The following is a 17,946-nucleotide window of genomic DNA, read 5'->3' as shown; positions in this document are numbered from 1 at the left end:
GTACGCGGATGACATGGTTCTTTACGTGAGGGATCCACATGTCCACCTCAATCAACTTCTGAGAGAGTACATCAAATTCGGTGGTCACTCGGGGCTTACGATAAATTGGTCTAAATCCTCCATTATTCCCCTTACGGACTCTACGACTCCCATCGATGTTGACTACCCCTTGGAGTGGCAGTCCGATCCGGTGCGATACCTGGGGGTGCAATTTCATAGAGACCCGGAAGTAGTGCTGCTTGCGAATTATGGCGTTACTATTTCCGCGCTGGAGGACAAAGTGAAACGCTGGATACAGCTGCCACTATCTCTGGCTGACCGTATCGCCATAGTCAAAATGAATGTGTTGCCTAAACTACTGTACATCTTCTCCAACATCCCTATCACTCCACCTAGTGAGGTGTTCCGTAGACTTAAGTCGTTGACACTGCAACTCATTTGGGCAGGGAAGAAAGCACGGGTTGACCTTCAGACTTTAACGCTCCCATATACCAAAGGGGGTTTTGGGGTGCCGGATTTCAGGCTCTATTACTTGTGCGCGCAGGCGCAATATGCAGCATATTGGTTCCATATGGTGCCGTATTTGACTCACACAGCCATTGAAGAGGGCGATGCGGCCCCGATCCCTCTAAATGCGGTACTGTCACACAAACGCCCGCCGTTGCACACACGCAACATTAACACAGTAGACACCACCATCAAGGCATGGCATGAACTTGGGAGGCTGGCGCACAAACTACCACTCTATACTCGTAACATGCCACTACATGATCACGCAGCGCTGTCTGTCACTTGTGAGAAGGTGGGGATGTTGTTACTACAGAGGGTGGGCATTGCGCAGATGGGTGATCTGTTTCCGGAGGGCAGATTCGTGGAAGTGGAGGATTTACAGTACATACATAATAAGACACAAATGTTCTCCTTCACGTACTACAGACTAAAGAGAGCACTGATGGAATTGTACCCCACTTTTCCGGAAGAACCGGCTGTATTAGATACACTGCAGCTTCTCATTGCTTCACAGGATCTGTCCCACCTGACATCGAGGTTATACTATGCTGCACAGGCTGACATCCCACGAACCACGGACAAGGCCAGAAATAGGTGGGACTTGGTGCTCGATGACCCCCTGACAGAGAAGGAATGGGAACAGGCTTGCGCGCTTACACAAATCCTGACTCCTAACGGTAACCTCAAAATCATACACTACAAGTATCTACATCAGGCCTACTACACCCCGGCGCGTATGGGTAGGTTTGGCATGAGAGAGGACACTGGGTGCAAAAGATGCGGTGCCGAAGGCGCTGATTTTATTCACTTAGCCTGGGGTTGTTCTGCAATACAGAAATACTGGTCAGAGGTAACTACTACACTTACGACAATGGTGGGGGCTGAGGTGGACTGCACGATTCGTTGTTGCTTACTGGGCATTGTGCCACAACTTAAATCATCCAGGCGTAAATTCTGTGCGATTGCCCTGCTGTTGGCCAAGAGACAAGTGTCCCAGTGCTGGCACTCTACACAGGTGCCCACTACTAAAAGGTGGTTCGTGGATATGTCAAGCTGCAGGGACAGACTACAGACATATGAAGAGAGTTTGCCTGCACGCTCTAGGCCCAAAGACTTTTGGTCCTACTTTACTGACTATTTGGTCACGTTGGAATCTGACACGGAATGATAAGTAACACAGTGTGGATGGGTGTGCGGGGGACTGTTATGGGTAGGGGTTGGGATGGGGGGGTGATCTGGGTGCATGGATCGAAGTTGTTTCACTATGCTACTTGACCGGGACGATTAATATGTGTGGGTCTCATGGTTGGTGTGTTCTTTGTTAATGTTTACTGTGTATGTTTTAATACACCAACAAAATTACCATAAAATAGGCCTCATTTATGTGCTTCACGCCGCCGGACGGAAGTTGTCGGCTGAATGGCTGTGTATAATACATGTTGAACATGCACTTTATTTTGATTGCAGCCGGCCCCGGGGTTGTAGGCTCCTGGCTGTGTAACTCTCTGATGATGTGAATAAAGGTCTACCAAAAAAAAAAAAAAAAAAAAGTGCCTCCCGTCTGATTTATTAAAACCAGCAACAATAAATTGAAAAGCGGCGAAATTAATGTTAGATGGAGGTGTGTTGCTTTCTGAAGTGTGAGTGAAAAGTCAAAACACAATGTATGAAAATAAAACTTGAGAGTCGCACATGAGTTGGCAGACATTTTTATTGCTAGCCAATCCCAAGAAAAGGGGTACAGCAAAATGTGTCTCCCATTTCCTTGCATTTGCCAGGAAATATATCATTGGTTTATGACCATTCTAGCAGCTGCAAAGTACTGTCAGTCAGCAACCATGTGGACAGTCAAAGATGTCGATGAAGGACACCCCCTACTGTGCTACTTAAATATTTGGGCATTAGGGAGGATCAGCATGTGTTCCAATATAACAATGCATGTTCCTCCTGATGTCTCCTGAGCCAAGTGTCCCTTTAAGGGTCAGGGTTTGCCACATTTCAAACGCAGAGATGGAGGGGTGCTCTAACATGCAGACTTCATCGCTGTATTTGCATCTTGTTGGCCAGTTTCGCAAAAGGAATCATGCTTCATAAATATTGAAAAGGCTAAATTTCTTTCAGCCAAGAGCAATAAATAAATGCCTGGCATACAGTAGATCAGCCCTGTGTCTGTTTCTCTTCACTGATTGAAGAGCCTGGGGCCTAAATGGTAGAAGACCCATTTCCGCTGTTTAGTTTGACTGGCCTCTACCCTGTGTTGACTGGGGCCATCATTGTATACTCAGTAAGTCGGTTGCAAGGAAAATGATTTTGGCACTTTTTCAGTGCCTTCCTGCCTTGATATTGAGGAAGACTACACAGCAAATTGGTGAACCTACTTATCAGGGTGGGCCGGCCTTCTCTTGCCCCTCTGTTAGTGCTCATGGCTTAGGAGCAGTGGGATCAGGAAACCAGTCTAATCGCATTCAGGATGCCTTTGCCAGTCTCTCTGTGTTACTGAAACGGAGTGCATGGGGATGAAGTTTCAACTGTCTGGCCAGTACAGGGAAAACCAGGAGTGTGGGGCTTGCAACATTCTGCCATACTGAGGATTAGCTTAATTGAATATAGGCAGTCGGAGTATACTTTCCAAATCCTGTCCACGCCACAAAGAATAGCTGTTTGAGGGGCATTGGTGTAATGCTGCCAGTAATGACTTGCCTCCTGTTTACTGAATGCAGTGCTTGTTGTGAGCGTGGGGCCAGGCCCCAGTGTGATCAGGTGTCCGATATCTCCCTAGACCCAGCCGATCCCTCAATCCAGAGGTTGATGTGCAGGCCTTGATACCCTGCAGCACTGAGGGATGGTGAACAGTGACTTCTGGGTCATGCTTCTGCTCCTGTGGAAGTGATGACTTCTGCTCAATTCTTCCATGTTGCATACCTACTAAGTGATATTGGGTCTATCAACTAGGGATCACAAAGTTATCACTCCCCTGGCTCATTGCACCCTCATGTTAGCATTGTTAAATTGTTCGTAGCCTATTTGATGCAAGTGGGGGAGTGTCTCTATCTGATGAATGGACAGCCTGATCCCCATATTGCCTAGTTATGCCGCTTCAGTTCACCTGCAGCAGCTGGGATCTGTACTGAATCTTGCATCGTCATATCTATGAACTGAAGTGTGCAGACTGTGTTCTTGTCTGTGTGCTGCAATGGGGAGGGGCTGCCATTTGCAGGCTGCAAAATTTGCAGACACCGATGTACTGAACCCACCTGGAAATACACATCTGCTGGCTGTACTAGGTATTGAGGCAGATGTGGGAACACTGCTCCTCAATATGAAGAGAAGTCTGACAACCCTTGATGAGAAAATAGATTTGTTGACGCTTTCTTCGGCCCAAATGAAAAAATGCTTGTAGAAGCAAAGCACATTCTTTTTGATGCCAGAGCAGTGCATATGCAACATAGTGGAAGATGCTGCAGTAAAGAAAAGTACTTGGAGATGGAGAGGGTTTTTGATCAATTAAATTGAAGTGAACAAAGAGGACCTAGAGGTGCAATTGTGCTGCTTTAACATTAGTGTTATAAGACATACCGAATCTGCAAATACTGGGAAGTTAACTATTTATTGAGTCTCTCCTGCTTTATCTTTTTGCTGGGTCAACTTTATTTTTGATCTTTATGGTGGAGTGGGAGCGACGCTGTCTGGCACCCAGACCTCCGGCTGGGGCTCCAGCGTGACCTATAATTGCTAGAGTATTAAACAACATGGACCAGGACACTGTGCTCTAGATTTCCCAGGAAAAGCAGCATTCCTCGTAGTGGGGTGGCTCGATTTTCCTCTTCTCAGCCTTTGTTGTGGCTGTGCAGGATGTCTAATTGTACAAGGTAGAGGTCATCTTGTCACGGATCCTCAGATGGCCATGACTTTCCTGAAAAAAAGAAGAGAAGAAGAGGATTCCTACTCCCAACTAACACCTAAAATTAAGGTTCCTCCAGGCTTAAAGATCTGATGATTGTTTATTTCTTAACACCTTCTCTTTGAACACCCTGCATGCATTGTAAATGATCCCTGTCTATGACTGATCATAGTAATTCTGGCAGGCGCTGTCCTGTGGTCGGTAGGACCAGTTCCTCTTCCGAAGTGGGGATCAGTACACCCCAATACAGTAGTAGTTGTGCTTCTTGAGCAGAAGGCTTCTTACTTGAATTCAATATTATACTTGGCTTCAAGACATTGCAGCAGAGACCGGTTGTTGTAATAATCTAGCCATTAGTTCACCACAACTCTTACCATTAGGACTCGCTGAGCTGGTAAAAGTAGAGGCCACATAGCCGTTAATGTAGCTAGTTGATGGTAACAGCTTCCAAATACTACTCAAATCTCTGCATAAGAGAGGCATGATAGCAATGAGTCTATAATTGGCCAAAGCAAAGATGTCCAATTACATTTTTTTTCAACTGCAATCAATCAATGAATCACTACTTGTAGAGCGTGGCTTATCACCTGTGAGGGTATCCAGACATTGGTTTGCTAGGCTTGATCGAAAAGCCTGGTCTTGAGTCTCTTCCTGAAGTCAATCAGCGAAGGTGATGTTCAGAGGTGGAGAGGGAGGGCGCTCTCATACTTGGCGGCAAAGTGGAAGAACGAGCCACCTCTGCTATGGCTTCAGCGGATGTACGTCGTCTGTGCGAGGGTGAGTGAGGCGGAGTGAAGGTTTCTGGATGGTTGGTGAAAATTCAGGCGGTAGTTCAAGGATGCTGGTCCTTGGTCGTGGAGGGTTTTGTCGGCGTGTGCTAGCTTGAATTGCCATCTTTTCTAGACAGGAAGCCAGTGGAGGTTTCTCAGGTGTTGGGTTATGTGGGTCCTTTTGGCAAGATGAGGATCAGCCTGGTTCAACTTTCTTTTAACAATTTTGCAACATAGCTGTCTCAAAAATATAATTTCAGTAGATGGCTGATGGCAGATGCAATGTCAAGTGCAAGCTACTTGAGGAGCCAGTCCACTGGCGTCGCTTCTGTGCAGGACAACCGTTAAGAATATGTCAGTCTTGCACATAAATCGTTTAAAATACTCCCTGTATGGTGGTAGAAAACATTCAGCATATCAGAAACATTTTTGATCTAGTTGCTAAGAGGTGACTCATTTCCAGGGTTCACATTCATAACCGCTCTCCTGCCTAGTCATTATGGCATGGTGGACCTGCCACCAAGAGGAACCTTTTGGGGATACCAACACGTACCGCTCCATCAGTCATCTCTAGTTATTGCAGCCCATCCATCATAATCTCGCCAACATGAACAGTTGCCCTTAGTGTGGTGTGCCATTTAAGCAATCTATCTTTCTGACTTACAGACACTGTGCATGGACAATCTTGTTGCAATAGAAATAATCATTATGTTTTATTTTTAGACGGGTTACAGTGATGTAGATCGAACGTTATCACTCAAGAGGCCAACTAGCAAACCATATTGTTGTTGATCCTTTTGCCGAAAGGTGGTAGGGTGTGAAAAAAACCAACGAGTGTTCAACTGCAGCGAGACAGATTACACATGCTAGTCTATATGTAGATTTACAGAGCCTAGTGGCTTCAAGGCATTTCCGAAAGGTGACACCCCTTAATGTCTAGACCCCTTTCTGAGGAAGTCTATTGTTGTCCTTATGTGGTACGAAAAGCAGTGGAAGCACGAAACTTACCAATTTCAGCTGCTGAACCAAAGTATACGACCCTATGCGAAATCCTGCAATCGTCCTTGACAGTTTCTGAACCCATATTCCCATTCATTGAGGCACTTTAGGAAAACATTCTGGCTGCATTGAAGAAGCTATTTTTAGGCCCAGAAGTCACAAGAAATATCACACCGTGTTCTAGACCGGCTTCCTCTGTTCCATACTTCTTGAACTTTCACCCCTCACCAGAGACTAGCGGTGCAAACGTCATTTTCCAGACCCAACCAAACACCTTTCCGTTGCACATTGTAATTACCAGTTGAAGTCTCCCTATCGCAAAATGCACTGTGCATTAAACTAGAAGAGCCTGTGTAAGCGCAAGACATTCTACTAAATTTTAGTGAGACTCACTCGCTTATCACAGAAATGGTGGATGCTAGGTATAGATTATATTTTGAAGTGTTTCAGAACACCAACTCAGTAGCACATTTCATGCTTTCTCCAGAAGATCATTTCTGCCCTTGGTAGTAGTAATGGGGCATGCGTTACCACTAGGTAGTAGTAGAGAAGATCAGCACAATTCTAAACCTATACCCGAGCTTTGAGCTAAAGGACTGGAACCATGGAAAGGGGCAGTATGCAGCCATTCAGTTTTCTCTTACTTTTCCCTCCTTTTTGCTCATTCTTTTCTAAAGTATGGCGACCATGGCAATGCAATGATGTCTGTTTTGTGATTTGTATTTTGGTGCCCGTGCTTGAGAATTTTTACAATATCTATTATTTCTTATCTTGTAGATTTTGCTGCGTGAAGGATGCAAAAAAATCCTTGTGTCCGATTCTCTTTCATTGCTGAAGAAAATGCACCGGACTCAAATGAAAGGCGTAAGGGTGGATGGTACGTGGCAAAGCAAAAAATATTATAGAGCAATTGTATCTAAAACTCACTGATTGTACTGAGCCAAATCACAGGTATGGCGGTGTGCAATTTGTAAATAAATAAATAAATAAATAAAAAGGGGACTAGAGTCCAGACCATTTTTCGTGCCGCTTCGGGACTCCCTCATTGCCTTTGCCAGCTTCATTAATAGCTGGCATCGGAGGTAGACCAGTTGACGACTGCTAATAAACCCCATATTTAAGGTGAACAATTTTGTTCCCTAGTGTGTGGACATATCCAGTGAAAAAAATGTGTGTTTTCTTTAATTCGCCAATCCAGTCTTTTTGCTCTGCACCTCCATATGTGAAAGTATGGTGACAAAATAGTTTTTCATTATAAGTAACAATGTAAAGAAAACAGATTTTTTTTAACAAAATGTGTTTTGTTTAGCTACTGATGCCGATGTGTATTATATGAATGATCAGCATTCATTATGTATAAAAATAAAAGTTCCATATATGTATTGTTTTTGAGTAGGCAACAATATTGACTTTTTCACAACTGAAAAAAGAAATTAAACATGTCTCAGAAGGTGATCCTATTTTTTACTTGTTATTCACCGGTAAGCACATGTACAACGTCATACATGAACAATAAACAGTTCAGGAAGTGCTAATTTGGTTGTTAGGAAAAGCGTTTCTTTCCAGTTTGATAAGATTGCAGTTGTAAAGTCAATCTGTACAACTGCATCCCATATTTTAGTTGATTTTGTACAAATTTCAACATTTAGGAAGGATCTGGAAAGCAGAGCATTACACATTGTGGGACTAGAATGTTTCCGTTCATGAAGATCCTGAAGGTCCCAGGTTAGATCTCAAAACGTGTTCCCTGGGCAACAGCTCTCCAACTTGCAAGGTGGCCATGAGGCTTCAGCCACAGCTTCCTCCATCCCAGATGTGACGCTAATATGGTAAATGTGGTGCCGACTAATGCACCATCAGTTCCTGTTTTTCTGCACCTCATCAAAGGAAGTCTGGAGCTCTTTTCACCAACAAAATTCCTTAGTAGTTCAACAGCAATTGAGGTTCCAACATCTCGAAATCGAAGCTACCTATCTCCACACCTTCTCAGGCTTGGCCATTCTAACCACTCAGGAAAAATATACTACTTAAGATGCTAGTCCATATGTCTTCGGTGGCGCATGCTCAGCCATCGGTAAGTCCTGTCCTCAGAGCAGATTTCAGCACCACCTCCAAAGAGCCTTTAAAGTTGGCTGACATCACCCACATGGCAAAAAAAACACATTTTGGGCACGTTTTGATGATGAACCTCTGTCTGAACCCTTCCCTAGGGCCTACAGGTTAGTCCATGGGTGGAAAGTTTTGGATCACATTCAACTCCCTCAGGGATGCTCAATAAGGATTATTGACACTTAGGTGACCCATCCTTAGGACACCCCCGCGCCGCACGGCCACCAGCTGCTGCATGTGCGGTCTTCCCCCGCTGCTGTCTCAGCCTCGCTGAGCCCGCCCTGACGACCCCGCCCCCCGCCGCTGCTTCGTGATTGTCTTGTGTGTGTTAGAGAGTATTTTACTCCCCATTGTACTGCTCCCCATATTGTTGCTTTATTTCTGCCTGTTCCCCTTTGTTTTGCTCAAGTGCCGCTTCCCTCTCTGGCCCTGTGACCCGCTCCCCGATGCCTGCGTGCGGCCACGCCCCCTTTCCGTTCTGTACCCTCCCCGCTCCCGCCTCCCAGCTGCTCCTCCCTCCCTCGCACTTCGCCTTAAATGGCGAACGTGCGGATTGTGCGCCGAAGGCGCGCCAAAGGTAAGCCCGTCTGCGCCCGTCCTCGCCCGTCCGCGCCTGGACCGCGCCCAGTGCCAGGACCCCTGGCCCCCGCAGACCCCAGCCCGCCAGCCGGACGTACGACGCCGCCACCCTCAACGCCGGCCGAGTCCCGGGCTGCTACCGAGCCACCCTGAGACGCACCCACGGACCCTTCTGCTGCAACTCCTGCAAGTTCACCTGCATCCGGACCTGCACTACTCCAGCACCAACCAAGACCAAGACGAGCAACAGCAGCAGCCACCTGAAATGTATCCTGCTCAACACCCGCTCCGTCCACAGGCACGCCAACGAGATCTGGAACCTACTCGACACCACAGCCCCAGACGTCGCCTTCTTCACGGAAACCTGGATGAACGCCTCCTCAGCGCCCGACATCGCCATCGCCATCCCAGACGGCTACAAGATCATCCGAAGGGACCGCATCAACCACACCGGAGGAGGCATCGCCATCGTCCACAGGAACACCATCCGCATCACGACCAACACCGACGACACCCTCGCAACCGCCGAGCACCTGCACTTTCAGGTCCACATCAACCCCAAGACCACCCTCAGAGGCACCCTCATCTACAACCCCCGGGACAACGCACAAAATTCAGCGAAGACATCGCCGACTTCATCAGCCCGCACGCCCTCTGCTCCGCTGACTACATCCTCCTAGGGGACCTCAACTTACACCTGGAGAACAACAACGACCACAACACCACCACCCTGCTGGACAACCTCGCCAACCTGGGACTCAAGCAGCTGGTCACCACCCCCACCCACTACGCCGGACACACACTCGACCCCGTCTTCTCATCCAGCAAGGACATCACCTTCAGCCACGCCACCGGACTCCACTGGACGGACAACAGCTGCATCCACTTCAGCTTCGGAAGGACCACGATCCACCACCACCAGCAACAGGCTGCACGCAGGAGCTGGAACAAGATCAAAGCCGACCAGCTCACGACCTGCCTGAGCATGAACCCTCCCACCAGCACAACGAACCCTAGCCAGGCGGCCACCAACCTCACGAAGTGGATCAGCGACTGCGCAGACGAGCTCGCCCCCCTGAGGACCCCGCCTAGCAGACCCGGTAGCAAGAAAGCCCCATGGTTCACCGACGAACTCAAGAGCTCCAAAAAGAACTGCCGTGCCCTCGAGAGAACCTGGCGCAGAGACCCAACACCGGACAACATGACTGCCCCCAAGCTCGCCACCCGCAAACACCACCAACTCATCCACGCCACCAAGAAAACTGCATTCAAGGAACGACTGAACAACAACGCACACAACAGCAAGGAACTCTTCAACATCGTCAAAGAGCTCTCCAACCCCAACGCCGGAAACAACGACATCACCCCTTCGCAAGACCTCTGCAACTCCCTCGCCTCCTACTTCCACAACAAGATCGCGGACATACACAACAGCTTCAGCACCCAACCGATGAACGCCACGACCGAACCACCGCCCCCCACCACCACCCTCCGCGCCTGGACTCCGATCAGCACCGAAGACACCGTCCGCACGATGAACTCCATCCACTCTGGATCTCCGACCGACCCCTGCCCCCACCACGTCTTCAACAAGGCTGACGCTGTCATCGCACCCCACCTGCGGGACATCATCAACACCTCCTTCGACACCGCTACCTTCCCGGAGAGCTGGAAGCACGCCGAACTCAGCGCCCTACTCAAGAAGCCATCGGCCGACCCCACCGACCTCAAGAACTACCGCCCCATCTCACTGCTCCCGTTTCCGGCAAAAGTCATCGAGAAGACCGTCAACAAGCAGCTGGCCGCCTTCCTCGAGACGAACGGATCCCTCGACCCCTCGCAGTCTGGCTTCCGGGCCAACCACAGCACCGAGACCGCCCTGATCGCAGCCACCGATGACATCCGAGCGCTGCTCGACAACGGAGAAACAGCGGCCCTCATGCTCCTCGACATCTCCGTGGCCTTCGACACTGTCTGCCACCGTACCCTAGTACAACGCCTCAGCAACGTCGGAGTCCAGGAGAAGGCACTGGAGTGGATCATCTCCTTCCTCGCCGGAAGGACACAGAGAGTCCGCCTCCCTCCGTTCAGATCTGAAGCCACCGAAGTCATCTGCGGCGTTCCTCAAGGCTCCTCGCTCAGTCCAACCCTCTTCAACGTCTACATGAGCCCCCTCGCAGACATCGCACGCCAGCACAACCTCAACATCATCTCCTACGCCGACGACACCCAGCTGATCCTCTCCCTCACCAACGACCCTGCGACCGCCAGAGCCAACCTTCACGAAGGGATGAAAGAGGTAGCCGAATGGATGAAGAACAGCCGCCTGAAACTGAACTCGGACAAGACGGAAGTCCTCATCCTGGGATCCTCAACCGCCGCTTGGGCTGACTCCTGGTGGCCCCCCGCCCTAGGCAGCGCACCCAAACCAACAGACCACGCACGCAACCTGGGCTTCATCCTGGACTCCTCCCTCCCCATGACCAGACAAGTCAACGCCGTCTCCTCGTCGTGCTTCAACATCCTGCGCATGCTACGTAAGATCTTCCGGTGGATCCCCACCGAGACCAGGAAGACGGTCACTCAGGCCCTCGTCACCAGCCGCCTGGACTACGGCAACTCCCTCTATGCCGGAACCACCGCCAAAATCCAGAAGAGACTCCAGCGGATCCAGAACGCCTCAGCACGACTCATCCTGGACATTCCCCGTCACAGCCACATCTCCGGACACCTGAGAGACCTGCACTGGCTCCCGGTCAACAAGAGAATCACCTTCCGTCTCCTCACCCACGCACACAAAGCCCTACACAACCAAGGCCCAGGATACCTCAACAGCCGCCTCAACTTCTACGCTCCCAAACGCCAGCTTCGATCAACCAGCCACGCCCTCGCCGCCGTCCCCCGCATCGGAAGAGCCACCACAGGGGGACGGTCCTTCTCCTACCTCGCCGCCAAGACATGGAACTCCCTCCCCACCCACCTCCGCCTGACCCAGGACCACCTCGCCTTCAGGAAACAACTCAAGACCTGGCTGTTCGAGCAGTAGCGGACCCCCCCCCAGCGCCTTGAGACCCTCTGGGTGAGTAGTGCGCTATACAAATGCGATGATTGATTGATTGATTGAGGAAAATGTGCTTGCAACCTCATTCCTCCTTATAATATAGATCCTGGTCTATATTTAGATTACAAGACGCTGGTGGTCTCAATGCATGTGACTTCCCTTACCCTTCCTTATTTCTTTCTAAGTAAATCTCTTGTTTACGTCTGTAGTACGAATGATTTAGAAGCACTGAATTTACCAATTTCCACCACTGAAACAAAGTTTGCTGTGGTCTCCTAAATCCTATAACTGTTCTAGTCACTTTCTCAACCCATTTTCACATTCAATGAGTCACTTTTGGAGCCAGATTTGGCTGCCTGGAAGAAGCTCTTTTCAGACCCAGTCATATCGCACAGTGTCATAGACCAGCACCCTCCTTTTCATAATTTTTGTCCTTTAGCCCCTCATCAGAGAGTCTAATGGTGCAATCTTCATCTTCCAAATTGAATCCAAACATCTTTCCGGTTGCCGTAAACACATCTTATAATTGCAATCCACAAACAGATGTTTGTGCTGGGGTATCTACTTTGAAGCACTCCAAATCAAGGCCTTTGCGTAGAATGCAACTGTGTTACATAGCAAAACATCATTCAAACCTCAGTATTTTAAGGTTTTCCAAAGAGGTCCATTAATTCACAAAGCTAATTTGGGGGATCGGGATTTACACAGTTGGCTCTTGAATGGGCTTCTGAAATGAGTGGATTTGTTGTGACAAGTACTTGAAGGGCATGTGACCCACCATCGAAGCCTATTAGACCAGGGTTTTCCTTTTTGGAGAAAGATTCTATTATTGCTTCCAGGGTATATATAATAAATGCTTTTTTTTAACTTATATTTTTATTTTACAACAAATATCAATCAGCACAGGTACATTAAATCATATTTCGTCATCATTATAGTTACACATATGTTACAGTTATGGTTTTCCTTAACTTCCTGTTTTTTGCAGTTTACTAGAGAAACAAGGAATGATTCTAAGTGGACTCAATGCTCAGCGTCACCGTCTTCCCCTTTACTTTCTAATTATTCATCAACATCGTACATTGGGTCTCCTAGGGGGGGCTCGCATATATTGCCACGATATGTGTTCTATTTTCCCCATATGCGGGCCCATTTCTTGGGGCATTCCCTATGTACATATACTGCTAATAAATGCTCTTTTAACGCCTTCACTGCGGCGGCTATTCCGCCGCTGTGCTAAGGGGGGAGGGCGGCCGAGCGGCGGGCGCATGCTGGTGACGGAACCGCTCCGTCACTAGCATCGGTTGCGCTGTGCTTATGACGGAGCGGTTCCGTCATGGCCCCGCCCGCTCAATAGAACGCCCAGCGCAGGCGTGGAATCCGCGCCGCGCAGGCGCGTCGGGCGGGTCATGACGGAACCGCTCCGTCATCAGCACAGCGCCACCGCGGCTGATGACAGAGCGGTTCCGTCATCAGCAGGGGAGGGGTTAATGTTTTCTCTTTGTGCAAACATATCCTATAATTGTGACATCAAGGAGCATCTGATCCAACCAGGATCAATCCGACTGTACTCCTCAAAGGACTCACTTTGTGTTCTAGCCTCACCTGACTTCTCAGGTTTATATCACAGTCATAACTCCAAACACCTTTGTACATGAGTGGCTAGGTATGAGAAAGAAGTTCAAGTTTTAATAAAAAACAGAAACCATCAAGGGTTGGGAGTTTAAACAGGGTTGTAGGACCTTAACATGTTTTTATAAATGGTTACTGTTAGAAATGGCGTTTCTGATTGGCAGAGATATGTACCCTGTCCAAGCAGGAACCACCACTCTAGTCTGGGTAAGCTAGATCCTCACTAAAAGATAACCTGTGCTCACCCTCTGGTAGCTTGGCACAGAGCAGACAGGCTTATCTAAAGAGGCAATGTGTAAAATATTTTTGCAACACATATACTAGGTAAGACAATGAAAAGACCAAAAAAAGATTCCACACGTGTATAAACATAGAGAATACTTACCGGATTAAAACAAGAACAAAATGACAAAAATACAATCAGTAGTAGCAGAGATATGATTTCTTAGAATACATGCAAAACAGTGATTTGAAGTCAATAGCACTAAAAGGTTATTTGAGGTCGCGAGATACCAGGGTAAATCAAAAGTTCAGGCCGATTTTTATGGTGGGCAGGCTGGCTATGGGACTCTGGCAGGTCCCGCTCAATAAGTACCTTGGATGGAGCAAAGCGTTGATGCTGAGGGCATGATGCATTGATCTTTATGAAGTGATTTGAATTTGTGGATTAATCATCGATGAAAAAGTAAAGGAGTGCAAGGTTGCAATGTATCTTGTGTCACGGGATCCATATTCTATTTTCACTATTATATCAATCCAGCAGCTCAGTAGGATTGCCATTCTATGCACCACCGAAATAGAGGAAAACTCACATAACCAAAACTAACTGAGTACATACTTTGAGTGCGGAACCAAACTCCAATTGGTTAAAAAATGTTTTGATCTTTTCCACACAGCTTTATCGTCGAGGTCTGTTGAGATGCAGGCAATATATTGTCATCTAGCCGTGCAGTGAGCCGTTGTCAGGCTGCCCAGCCTGTAGATTCATTGTCGTCAAGGGTAGGACTCACAATTGCAGAATCATGCCCTCTAGCTCTGGTTAGCAGCCAACAAAATGATACAGCAAAAAGTGGTGGTAAGCAGGCAAAAAGTTGGGGGAAGACCAGCCTTAGGATGATTGGCCTAACATATGCATTTGTGAGATTTACTAGGCATGTTTGCTGATGCTGCAACGTGGTTATACATGTCCTCATACTTAGATTCATGCCAGCTATACATTATAAAGTGCATGGCATGCCTTTATGTGAGAACTGATGATGTATTAGTGTGGCTCTTTTCTAGCTCAGAATGGAAGATTGTGGCTCAGATTAGCAGGATTCCCCTAGAATTACCTTTCTCCCGAAGGCAAGACAGAGAACTCACACAATGATCAGACATGTTTAGTTCTCTTCTGTTCCCTTTGGAGGGCTCTGTAAAAGGAGATTAGGACAATGCTATGCATTTGTCCATCAACGTTATCTGTCTTTTACTGGTCTGCTGGAGTTGTAGTCCTTGTCAATAAAGTGATACACGATTTACAAAAAGGGGGTGGTGATGAACAGAGTGTCTGAGTTAAACAGACCACTCTTACCCAGTCCAAAGATCAGGGCTTGATCCATCACCGTTATTTATCTCACTGCCCCATCCCAGTTCAGAACCTGGCTATATGCAAATCAGTCTGTCCCTGGCCCAGTGTATCATGGGAACAGGGCAGACTAAACTACCAAGCCAATTCTTCACCAGAAAGGAGACAAGCTACCGGGGACCGGTTTCTGGCATTTCAGCCTTCTTCGGCCCGGCTTGCTTGAATCCTGATGGAGCAGTGAGAAAGGGACTCATGTATGAGTATACCCTGCCACACCTATAGTGGCCAAAAACGATTTACAAAAAGGGGGTGGTGATGAACAGAGTGTCTGAGTTAAACAGACCACTCTTACCCAGTCCAAAGATCAGGGCTTGATCCATCACCGTTATTTATCTCACTGCCCCATCCCAGTTCAGACAGGGACAGGAACAGACTAATTTGCATACAGCCAGGTTCTGAAACTGGGATGGTGCAGTGAGCTAAAAAACGGTGTTGGATCTAGCCCTGATCTCTTGACTGGGTGAGAGCTTTCTGTTTAATTCAGAGACTCTGTCCCTCACCACCCCTTGTTGTAAATAAAGTGATACACATCATAGTCTTGTTAAGAATCTTGTGTGCTACTGTGCACATATTACAGTCCTTACCCAAAGGCAAGGCTTGGACATGCTGCCCCTGGCCTTTGACAGGCCTAGTGCGGCATTGGCGTTTGAGTAGGGCTATGACAAAGCTAACCAGTTAATTGACCCTTCTGACGAGATGGACAATCCCTGCTAAGATCATAACTGGTACAAAGAACTGGAAGATGCCAGTGGACTGAACACATCTCCAGATGCTGGCGTGGTCTCTCCTCCAGGACCGGCCGTGGAGGAAGATGCATCCTTCACTATGGTGGTGAGAAGGGCAATGGAGGTCCTCAACCCGCAGCTTCTCTCCATCCAGGTTAAGACCAATGTCTTAACCGCATTTCTTCAGCCAAAGGCATCATGGACACTCTCCTGGGGACGTGGGCCAAGCCCTGCGCAGGTGCTCCACTGTACAACATGATGACCCGTCACCGCGGCCCGCTCCTGGAATCCCAGCTTTCCTCACCCAGCACCCAAAGCCCAGGAGCCTGGTCGTGCCGGGCTCGGCTGCCAAAGTTCTTCACAGCACATTCCCCACCTCCTCCAAACAGGGAATCCAAGAGGCTGGACACCTTTGGAAAGAGAATCTTCTCTTCCACTAACCTACATTGCAGTTGGTAAACACTGCATGCCCCTTAGGCCCATACTCCCACAGTTTGTGGGACTCGGTCGCACAAGTGCTGCCCATGGTCTCGGAAGAGGCCCGAGCCATACTGAACCAGGAATTTATTGATGGCAAGGACACAGCAAACGTCTCCATCTAGTGTGCTTTGAACAACACTTATTCCTTCAGCAGGGCTATCGCCTCCACAGTGGCACTATGCCACTACTCCAGGCTCTGATCAACTGGCTTCTCGTGGAAATATCCAGTTGGCTGTGATGGACATGCTCTTTGACAGCTCTTGCCTTCTGGATGAAAAGACTGATTCAGCCATGAGCACTGTAAGAGGAGTCTGGCTACCACCAGATCTTTGGGATTTTCCTTGAAGTCGCGCGAGCTGAAGTCCTCTTTTCACCCCTTCCATGACTACTGTAAGGATTCCCAGCTGTGCCTGCAGTACCAGGCATACCTCCAAGGTCACCAGGCCTCCCAGGCTTTCTGTGGCAGGGGAAGCTACCCCCACAGAGAATATGGGAACCAAAGCCAGTGTGTTATTCAGTCCTCCGCCCCTCTGGCTGCCGAAGCCCCTAAACCCCTTTAGTGTGCCCTCCACACAGCACACCCATGCTGTTGGCAGAATCTAGCTCCATCTTCCCCAATGCCAAGCAATAACATTCATGGTAATACTTCTGCCTTTGCCTTCATCCACAGAATGGCAGACGGAAGACCAGCTCTGTTGCCCAAAGGAACCATCAAGAGGGTGCCAGCGTCAAGTAGGATGTGGTTGCTATCCTTGCCACTTTCTGGTGCCCAAAAAATATGGAGGCATCCGCCCCATACTGGATCTGCGCCCCCTCAACGCCTTTCCTCCAAGAAAATCAAGATGTTCACATTGGCTCAGGTTTTGTCGACCCTGGATGGTAGTGTTCGACTTGTAGGATGCTTTTAATCACATCTTTGTCCTGCAAGCCCACAGGTGTACCTGTGGTTCACTTTATGCGACAAGTATTTCCAGTTTGCTGTGCTCCCCTTCAGCCTCTGCACACTCTAATTATTAAACAGTGGTGTCAATAGTGACCTTACTCGGTACACGGAAAGAGGAGCTGGTGATTGATGCACCCGTCTTATTACCCAAGTGAGTTTTCACAGAATGATCACCGTTTGACCATCAATGCCCAATTCTCAATGGAGACTAATTTCTAAATTCGTATAAACTCTTTACAATCGCTTTTTCAGCGCAACTTGGAGTGTCCCATGTGATAGATTCAACTTACTATTTCCCGCACCACGGATGGAAATTGCAAAGAGAATTTCGACACACCACCATCAATTAACAGTCCTGGGCCCTGTCGGGTCGGAATTATCACCGACGGAGCGACTCTCCCAACAACACTTTTTTTCTTCTTAGCCCTGAGGAGTCACGGGAAGACTGTCCCTTACGCGACGAAACACGTGTCGGCTGGTTCTGTTGAACATTAAAGACACCTTTTCCAACGATCGATTCCAAGAAAACCAATTATTTGACCGATTACAAGAAAACCAATAATTTAATTGTTTCATAATGATAGGTTTTGTCTCCATTGTCTCAAATATCTAC

The 17,946-nt window shown here is 48.2% G+C and overlaps 1 protein-coding gene across 1 annotated transcript in view; it reads left to right on the top strand.

The window, feature by feature from the left end:
• The window catches only part of VPS41 (VPS41 subunit of HOPS complex), an 876,961-nt gene that overhangs the window by 806,137 nt on the left and 52,878 nt on the right, over positions 1–17,946 (top strand). The window contains exon 26 of the mRNA XM_086964855.1: positions 6,958–7,057. Coding sequence (XP_086820981.1) covers positions 6,958–7,057 — 100 coding nt within the window. The remainder of the gene's footprint in view (positions 1–6,957; positions 7,058–17,946) is intronic.

The sequence above is a fragment of the Lissotriton vulgaris genome, chromosome 4_1, assembly GCF_964263255.1.
Source record: "Lissotriton vulgaris chromosome 4_1, aLisVul1.2, whole genome shotgun sequence".
NCBI lineage: Eukaryota > Metazoa > Chordata > Amphibia > Caudata > Salamandridae > Lissotriton > Lissotriton vulgaris.
Note: the sequence above shows the minus strand (reverse complement) of the source record. Positions and strands in the feature narration are given on the sequence as shown.